This window comes from Danio aesculapii, chromosome 1, assembly GCF_903798145.1.
Source record: "Danio aesculapii chromosome 1, fDanAes4.1, whole genome shotgun sequence".
NCBI classification, from domain to species: Eukaryota; Metazoa; Chordata; class Actinopteri; order Cypriniformes; family Danionidae; genus Danio; species Danio aesculapii.
The window spans coordinates 41,222,078-41,232,277 of record NC_079435.1 but is presented as its reverse complement, the minus strand read 5'-3'; the positions used below and the strand labels follow the sequence as shown (position 1 = coordinate 41,232,277).

The 10,200-nt window shown below is 36.6% G+C and overlaps 1 protein-coding gene across 1 annotated transcript; it reads right to left on the bottom strand.

The window, feature by feature from the left end:
• Positions 1-1,749: 1,749 nt before the first annotated feature.
• Positions 1,750-8,352, bottom strand: apela (apelin receptor early endogenous ligand). The gene is made up of 3 exons (XM_056445556.1): positions 7,970-8,352; positions 5,082-5,171; positions 1,750-2,066 (listed from the first exon to the last, which is right to left on the bottom strand). The coding sequence occupies exons 1-2, from the start codon at positions 8,058-8,060 to the stop codon at positions 5,083-5,085; spliced, it is 180 nt and encodes a 59-aa protein (XP_056301531.1). The 5' UTR covers positions 8,061-8,352; the 3' UTR covers positions 1,750-2,066; position 5,082.
• Positions 8,353-10,200: the final 1,848 nt, after the last annotated feature.

Sequence of the window (10,200 nt, the reverse complement as noted above, 5' to 3'; positions counted from 1 at the left end):
AATACTGGAGCTACTTTTGCACGCCAGAGGAAGGACGACACCATGGCTGAAGTATATCTTTTAGACAGGTAATGCTATGTTTTAAAACTCTTTCAGTCACGCAAAGCTGATGTAGATTGTATTGTTTTACCAGTGGGTTATATGCACAGAAGTGTTGTTCAGCCGCTGAAATCTCCCAGCAAAAGACTGATGTGACAATTTTCAGTTTCATAAGGACCTTTTTCAGCATCGATAATGAAGATTTTTATTTACGTTAGTTTAACACCAAAACATAAGAAAATAGCGCTATTTTGCCTAGTCTGCTTTACTGAGGTTGGTTTTTTATTCACATGGGTTCATTTTTGAACAATGACAGCCAGTGACGCTCTCCCTATATTGTTTACCATGCTACTCTGAATATTCGCTCTGGAATAGCATGTAAGTGTGGCTTAGTAATAAGTGTAATTCCTGCACGCCGCCGGCCAAACACTAAGCAGAGTCGCATGTGAGAGAGGGTTGTCTGTCATCTTTAAGGTGCGTGCGGTCGTGTTTCAAGAGGCGTGGCTTTGTACGGCATGGGAGGGACTGTGTTTCAAAGATATTATGCTAACCGGTCTGCCATTGTGGCAGATCACCTACTGCACCTTTAAATACACCATGGGAGTTTACAGTTAAATTGTAAAAATATATTCATGAAGCCTAATGGCCATAGTGATGAGAATCTGAAGGGGTTGGTGACAATGTATACAAATCTGTTTGTGAGAGTGATAGTCAACAATAATGGAAGCGATGGGTTTGCTCTGGATCTTTTCATCATATGTCAAGCTCATAGTTTAAAAACATTGTCAGACAAAACGGAGCCAAGTTGTCATCCTGCAGTCAAATCCACATTTTGCACTTTATCTAACCCAGTGTTTCCCAACCCTGTTCCTGAAGGCACACCAACAGTTCACATTTTCAACCTCTCCCTAATCAAACACTCCTGAATCAACTCATCAGAACATTAGAAGAGACCCCAACACCTGAAGTTAATGGGTCAGATAATGGAGACATCCAAAATATGTACTGTTGGTGTGCCTCCAGGAACAGGGTTGGGAAACACTGATCTAACCCATTTCACACAAATATAACAATGTAAATTCATTCATTCATTTTCCTTCAGCTTAGTCCCTTTATTCATCATTGGTCACCACAGAGGAATAAACCGCCAACATATCTAGCATTTGTTTTACCCAGCGGATACCCTTCCAGCTGCAACCTAGTACTGGGAAACACCCATACACTCTTATTCACAAACATACACCGGCCAATTTAATTTATCAACCAGAGCACCAAGAGGAAACCCACACCAACACGGGGAGAACATGCAAACTCCACATAAAAATGCCAACTGACCCAGCCGGGGCTCAAACCAGCGAACTTCTTGCTGTGAGGCGATCGTGCTACCCACTGCGCCACCATGACGCCCAACTTATCCAGCATATGTTTTACGCAGCTGAAGCCCTTCCAGTTGCAACCCAGTACTGGGAAACACCCATACACTCTTACATTCACACACAAAAACTACGGCCAATTTAGTTTATTTAATTCACCTATACAGCATGTATTTGGACTGTGGGGGAAACCGGAGCACCCGGAGGGAACCCACATGAACATGGGGACAGTGCTATCCACTGAGCCACTGGCAAGTAGTATATCAATAAGACACACTAAAACCCATGTGAAAAGACAATACACTTTTATTAAATCAAGATAATAATAAAACATTTGAAGTGCATAACTTACATATAAACACATTTCATTCAGTCCTCACTATTTACAATGATTCTGCTCCAACTCAACCTGATTGAGCGATGAGTTTGCAGCATGTTTGGCAGCAGTAAGATCTCCCTGGCTCATTCACTTACATTCATTTAAAAAAACAAAACAAAAAAACACTTCTGTTACAGAAGTGACTAACATGGCTTTGATTACAATATATGTGCGAATAAAACAGTCCCCAGCACGTCTGACATAAATCTCCTCTCATTTCCCATCCAAGGCTGGTCTTTGGTTTTTCGCAATGCTTGCCCGGAGCATCATAAAACCTGATGGAGAAGAAAACAAAAAACAGAGTTGAGTTTCAATCTGCAATCGTTCAAGCCTTTAGAGTTGGATATTTATTGTTCTTAATGAGATCTTTGTGCGCCTCTTCTTTTGGACATTGTTGCTGTATATGTGTGTGTGTTTGTGTGTTTTGTTAACTCCAGACCGGCTCTGGCTCATTGTGTGGGGGTCACAGAGTAAAGGTTAAAGGTGAACACCTCTCAAGAGGGTCTGAAAACAGTAGGCGGCTCCGCTGGGCTGTCACTGTGAATGTGTGTCCCCACAGATACAGTGTCACATCACACACACAATTTCAGCATCAACACCCATCCCAAAGTTCAGCTTTTTAGCAAAACGTCCTCAAGTACTACATGAATTTTTAAGGAAGAACTAATGACAAACTCTATTTGACATCTGCATTGATGATATTGTTGAGGGTTTCTCTTCAAGAACACATATATACTGTATTATATGCATGCTAAATTATATATATATATGCTATATTAGGGGGGGGGAGTGATTATTATTAAAAGCTTGTACTGTGGTCTGTCGCTTTGTAGATTCTGAAAGAGACTGCAGTTATACTGTTGATCAGTGTAATTGTTTATTTAATTTTTTTTTTATGTTTTTTTTTTATATATATTATTTATCAAACTTTTAATTTGTTATTCTTAAAATAGTCAAACCTTTAAAAGGTTCTTAATTGGTCTTTACGATTGATGAAGCACCTTTGAAATCTATGGAACAATGGTAATTATCAATAAAAAAAACATTCTTTTTAGAACTGATTGCTGAAAGGTTCTTTAGGGAACCTAAAATGTGGACTCCATGGCCTCACTGTGACATTAACCATTTGGAACTTTTAACTTTATACCATATTATATGTGATCATTAATATTTTCTTTTCAGTCATTTCACCTAACGTTGAATTATACTTTCAATATATTTGTGTATGTTTTTTTCTATTTTTTTATCAGGTATTCGATATATGCTTTTAGGAGCTATAATTAAATATTTGAAAATATTTTATTTCTAGCATTAGATGCTTGGCTAATTCATTTTTTTTATTTAATTTAATTACATTTGATCATTTTGAGCATTAAAGACCATATATATGCTTTTAAACATTATTTCATTTGAAATTTTTTCCATAATATAGTTTATTTTAGTCCACTTTTAGATATTAAATGTGCATTTAGGTGCCTAATTTTATTTCATTATTTCATATATATATATATATGCATTTGAAGTCATAATTATTAGCCCCCCTTTGAATTTTTGAACAGAGCAAGGAAATTTTCACAATATATTTCACAATATTTTTTCTTCTGGGGAAAGTCTTATTTGCTTTATTTCGGCTAGAATAAAGCAGTTTTTAATTTTATAAAATTTCATTTTTAGGTCAACATTATTAGCCCCTTTAAGCTACATATTTTTTGATAGTCTACAGAATAAACCATCATTATACAATAACTTGCCTAATTACCCTAACTTACCTAGTGACTTTAAGCTGAATACTAGTGTCTTGAATAATATCTAGTAAAATATTTTTTACTGTCATCATGGAAAAGATAAAATAAATCAGTTATTAAAACCATTCATTCATTCATTTTCTTTTCGACGTAGTCCCTTTATAAATCCGAGGTCACCCCAGCGGAATGAACCACCAACTTATCAAGCACATGTTTTACGCAGCGAATCCCCCTCCAGTCGCAACCCATCTCTGGGAAACATCCATACACACTCACTCATACACTACGGACAATTTAGTCTACCCAATTCCCCTGTACTGCATGTCTTTGGGCTGTGGCGGAAACCGGAGCACCCGAAGGAAACCCACGCAAACTCAGGGAGAACATGCAAACTCCACACAGAAACGCCAACCGATCCAGCCGAGGCTCGAACAGCGACCTTCTTGCTGTGAGGCGACAGCACTACCTACTGAGCCACTGCGTTGCCTATTAAAGCTATTATGTTTAGAAATGTAATCTACTCTCCCTTAAGCAGAAATTGAGGAAAAATAATTCAGGGGCTTTATAATGTCAAAAGAAAAAACAAGATTATTTTGCTTGTTTTAAGGAAAAACTCACTTCATATTGGCATATTATTTTTGAAAACAAGACAATATGTTTTGCTTGCCTAGAAAATGTTTTTTGATATAGGAGTTTTTAGATATTTGATCTAGAAAGAAGACAAAAAATCTAAGTAAGAAAAGCATTTTTGCAGTGTGACATATTGTCAGAATTGGTGCAGTTGGTGCTGATTAGTTGCAAAACTCACAACTGCAATTAAATAAAATAAGTCAGATTTGTTAGTCATTAAGATATCCCAGTATTCTGTTTGTCTTTTAAATTCCACCACTAAACCTCTCCATAACTGTACTTCCTCCACTGAAGAGGTCACCAGGTGTTTCAGAGGACTGGCATTACTGCGCGTCCCACCCAAGTTTTACAGTGTGTGTGTGTGGCAGATAGTTAAAATGGGTTGTATTTTTCGGGGGCAGGGTTCTTCTCATCCGTCTGTGTGTCTCTCCTCTATGGGCTATATGAAGGTTTCCACTCTTTTGTGTGAGTGTGTGTGCGTGGGTGTGGAGTGTTTGTGTTTACTCCCGCTCCCAGAGAAAGTCGCACGGCTATAAACATCCAATAATTTCCCAGCTCATTTAGTACAGGGTATTTACCCAAAGCCTCTCCGTCTGTTTCCGCTGCGGCTTAAGGCCACTGGAGATCCAACAGGCGGTTTGCTAATTAATCGGCCGGTCTTTTCTCCACACCACAAACCCGCAGATCACAATGGAGTGGTAAACGCCATTCTTAAATGAAGTGGCTGCACTTGTTAGGCAGGACTAGGTCTGTGTTGTCGAGGCAATTGAGGCATTTCACGATTATTTGTCTACAAATACTCGCAAGGAATGTCAGAATTTGGATTTCCTAATGATGCGCTCAGCTCTTTTCCAATATTTGCTCATTCCTCAGAGTAATAAAAGGGAATAAATAGCCAATAGGCTGGATTCTCACCTCAAGGGAAAGGTACTCTGGAGTGAAGAGGTAGACAGCGTTTCTTTGGACAGTTATGTCTGCGATATTTCCGCCTCAAGTTGAGGAAATCTAGAAAGAGATGAAAACAAAACACTTGTGAGTGCTATGAACTGACTGTGAAGTCAAATAATGTTTATTTAGCTGTTCACTCAAAAAATATAGATATATTTGTCACTTGTTTGAACTACTTATTTTAAATGAGCTGAAATAACACAATTCTGGAGATTTTAGAGGGATACTTAATTGTTTTATGTTCAATCTACTTTAATTAGTTATGTTAACTTAATGGATTTGTGTTGGGACAGGACGAATGAATTGTGTGGAACCCTGCATTTTCCTACAGTGTTTACTGCTCTGGGGAAAAGAAAAAAAAAAGAGAAAACACTGAAATGTTATTATCGATTCTTTGAATTTGCCATTAAAAAGAAAGTGATTTAATACTTTTTAAAATAAAGTACAGAAGACAAAATTCAGATGAGAATTTATTATTAAACAGATAGTTTACCCCCAAATGAAAATTCATTCACCATTTACTGTTCTTGATACAGTTTGAAACGTTTATGAGTTTCTGTTTTCTGTTGAACTTAAAAGAAGATATTTTAAAGAATGTTGGTTGATGGAAACAATTGACTTCCATAGCAGGAAAAAAGTTACTATGGAAGTCAATGAGTAATCAACCTGTTTGGAGGGTGAGTAAATGATGAGAGAAATTTTATTTTGAGGTGAACTATCGCTATAAGAGCGAGAACAGAATAAGGTAAATATAAAATCATTCGTGTTTTTAGATTTTAAACACTAAAATGTGTTTAAAATGAGAAAGACTGTATATTATATTTATAGAAACCCTTCATAGTTCATCCAAAAATAATGTGGATGTTAAAGGTTTTTCACTGAACCATTAATGCCAATGAAGAACCTCTTTTTACATATTAAAAAACATAAAAATGCTTTACTTATAAAACAATGTCATAATTCAGGTGAGAATATAACAATGTTAATTCACTCTAATAACTTTTTGAATAGTTCAAAGATCATTTGATTCTTTATTTTCCCTTCACACTATCAGCTGTAAAGGCTACAATTTAATATTTTAGTATAGGAGGGTGTTGGGAAGATTTGCCTTCTTTTCCAACAGTACCCCTCCCCTGATTGGGGTGTTACCTGAAATAAAATCAAAATGAATGGTCTCCCCGGTTGGTAACAAACAATCTGGAGGGCAATATAACAATCAGAGGCTCTTCTGATAACGCGCATGTCACTTCCCTCCATAAGCAGCTATTAGATCCTCTCCCAGAGGCGCGGGGGACAATGGCACGGTGCGCACGGGAGGAGAACCGGCCGCTTTTATATCTGCCTTTGACTAAAGCTATGCGAACTCCATGTACCTCCCTCTCTTTCACTCTTTCACCGCAGTAACCCTATGCTAATGCATTATGCCTATTGTGCTCAACATCATGACTAACAATGAACGCCGGTGCTTGATCGCCCACGGGCACCAGATTAATTGCGCATAGCCGCCACAGCAGCGGGAGACGAGAGCGTGGATATACACGTAGGCTAAAGTACATTCAGTTACAGTATACGAATGCTTTCTGCTTTCTGTTCCTTGCAATACTATGCCCTGGAGTACGCACGGCTCAATCTTGTGTTGGCGTAACCGTGGTGTGTATTTCCAAGTTTTAAGTAGGCCTATATGTAGATGTGCAAAATAACTTATTCCCAAGTTAAGGGTCAAGTGAAGCCCTTTGTGAAACCCGAGCTCGTCTCTGGAGTTTGTTAAGATGCTGAGCTTTTCAGAAGCGTCAAGCGCCACTTAAAATCCACTCAAAGCACTGACCCTAAATCAGCCATGACTGGGAACAGACCACTAACAAGGACAGACCTAAATATGCCAACTAGATTTTACTTTACTAACGAGGTGACGTTCATTTAAAGTGACTCGCAGCAGAACACACACTTGAGTGTAATTAAGCCAACCATTTCAGTTCTAATTGTATTTTAAAAATAGAGTTAATATTACTCAAGAAAATTATTTCATTACAAAAAGGAGAGCACGAAATAGGGTTTTGTAAAAGGCATCCTTTTAAATTAATTAGGCTAAGTAATTACGACAAGAAAATAATTTAATGAGCCTACTCTTGGTAAACAGCAAGTCATTAGCTATTTGCCTGTTTGTTTACAAACCTTCAGTAAGTTAGTCTTTCTTCACCTCTAGACGATATCTTGATATCTTGCAGTGAAATATAGTGAATCGGATATTGATTCAGTGAGAATTCCGAGCGTTCACTGAAGGAGAACCGATTCAAACCATTTAAACAACCCGTTCACAAGAGTCGTTTGCGCCTGAATCAGTCTCACTCTATCCTTGTTTCATGTGCAGCCCGCAACTCACAATTCGTAAATTTAATATTCACAACTAGCACCATATAAAGTTTATTACTGGCATCAAAGACTCCATGAATAACTTTTAACATTCTTTGCATAATATGTTCCGATTTAAAATGAAATTTTCATTAGGTCACAATGAGAAATAAATGGTAAGAAATAAAAAGAATCCTCTTCCTCAAAAAGAATCAAGTGTGATTTAGACTACAAAATAGATATATGATTCACTGAAATATATTCTTATAAATCAACGTGACTTAATATTTTAACAAGATTTCTTACATACGTTTTGTTTTTTTTAATTTACAAATTACAGGTAGGTTAGCCTACAACAGCCAACAGAACATTTTAAATTAACGTTATGTTTGTCTGAGTGTTCGGAGCTGGCTTTGATTCAGTTCTTCGCCTCACAACAACTCATCTGCCCCATATTGCCTTGCTAAAAACTTATCTATCTTAAGATGTGGTGGTGAGTAGCTTACCATGTTTTGTACCATGTTTATCAGCGCTGGTGAGGATCAGCACTGTCAGCAGCAGCAGCAGCAACAGATAAAGCGGGTGGAAGAATCTCATGGTGATGCTCAGGATGGGGTTTGGTCCGCGGCGCAGACTCGACTCTCCTCACAGGTGGTTCGCGGTTCCTCAGACGGTAAATTCTGTCCGATATTCAGGTAACGGACTGTAGAAATCCTTTTATGTGTCTGTCGCTCTCAGCAAGCGTTTTCAAAGCTCGTATAAGATAAGTTATATTGCATACGCGCAGTTGCAGTCAGCTCTCAGACTCTCCAACTTTTCCAAAGTTTGAGAAGGCGATATTCACTCTCTCTTCTCTCTCTGGGGATGGATAGATAGACAGATGACCTGATGAGTGGGAATGTTCAGTTGAGACAATGTAGCTTCACCCCCTCTTTATGGCAAGAGAAAGGGGAGGAGAGGGCACGACAGAGGAGGGGTATGAAAGACCTAAAACTGGGTGGGGACAGGGCATCACACACTGGACATATTGAACCCACATGTATTAGGTAACATAACTGGCCGAAAGGAAACCTTTAAACACAATGAGTGTAGAATAATTGTTTGGGGATCATACTTCACGTGTGCAGAATTGTTTTGTGACATAAAGTGGGACTTTAAAAAAACAAGAGGGTTTTTTGGCCAAGCAATTATAAATATGATTATCTTATGTCCAAAAAACATTTTCCTACATTATCTTAAATTTGATAAGTGATAAATTATATACACATACAGTGCTCAGCATAAATAAGTACACCCCTGAAATCTAACTTTTAAATTCATATTTTTAATAGAAAGCTATACAATATTATATTTTTGCAAATACATTAGTCAGTACTGAAGCTAAATCTGGAGCTAATCTATCAAAATAACTTACGATAGTGGTACAAAAACTAGTACACCCAAATATATGTTATAGAAAAATATTTAAATCAAATTTTAAAAAGAGAAAAAATCAAGAAAAGCAAAAAAATAAATAAATAAAATTAGCTAAAGTAGTAGTTTATTTATTTATTTATTTATAGTAATTTATGCAATATTTAGCTTGAATTTAATTGTATTATCTTTCAATTTCTAAATATGTTTGGTGACTAAAATGTTATTTTAATAAATATATCTGAGCTGAGCATATGCTGAGCACTGTACATACATGTGTGAAAAGTATTATTAAAGTTATTAAATTATAATTAAATTAAATAATTAAATTGGACGGCACGGTGGCTCTGTTGTTAGCACTGTCGCCTGACAGCAAGAGGGTCGCTGGTTTGAGTCCGGGCTGGGTCAGTTGGCATTTCTGTGTGAAGTTTCATGTGGAGTTTCTCCACGTGTTCATGTGGGTTTCCTCCGGGTGCTCCGGTTTCCCCCACAGTCCCAATACATGCTGTATAGGTGAATTAAACTAAATTGGCAGTAGTTTTTGTGTGCGAATGTGAGAGTGTATGGGTGTTTCCCAGTACTGGGTTGCAATTGGAAGGGCATCCGCTGTGTAGAACATATGCTGGATTAGTTGGCGGTTCATTCCACTGTGGCGACCCCTGATGAATAAAGGGACTAAGCTAAAATAAAATAAATGAATGAATGGAAAAATTAAATAATAATAATAATATTATAAATTATTGAACACGTTTGTATTTTTCAACACAAGTTTTTAAATTGCCATTGATGGTTCCATGAGGAACTGTCCATGGAACTTTTTATCCCACAAAATGTTGTTTACAGTAGAAAAGTTCTTCTTTAGGTTATATATAAATGGTTCTCTGAAGAATATTTAACTAAAACACTTTGAGGAACCAAATATGCTTTTTTTCTGTGGCAGTCTACAGTTATTTTAACATAAAATGTGAAAATGTTTTGGTCATTTTATATTATATTAGACATTATCAATCAGCTGTAGTTTTTTTCTTTCAATTTTTATTTAACCCTAATTTCAATAACATGATATTGCAATATGCTTAATTATATTGGTATATTTCAATATATTTATATTTTATTTTCAACAGTGTTTGTGCTTCAATAAACTTATTTCAGTTTCAATTTAAATTACATTTTTATAAATAAATATATTCCTTTTTAAAACTCCAAATAAATACATTTAACTGAAAAATATCTGATCTACTTCTTTACCTTCCATTGCATATTTTGATTTTCATTTCAGCTTAATGCTATCATCACAAAGGTTTCTAATAGTTTAGTTTTGTAA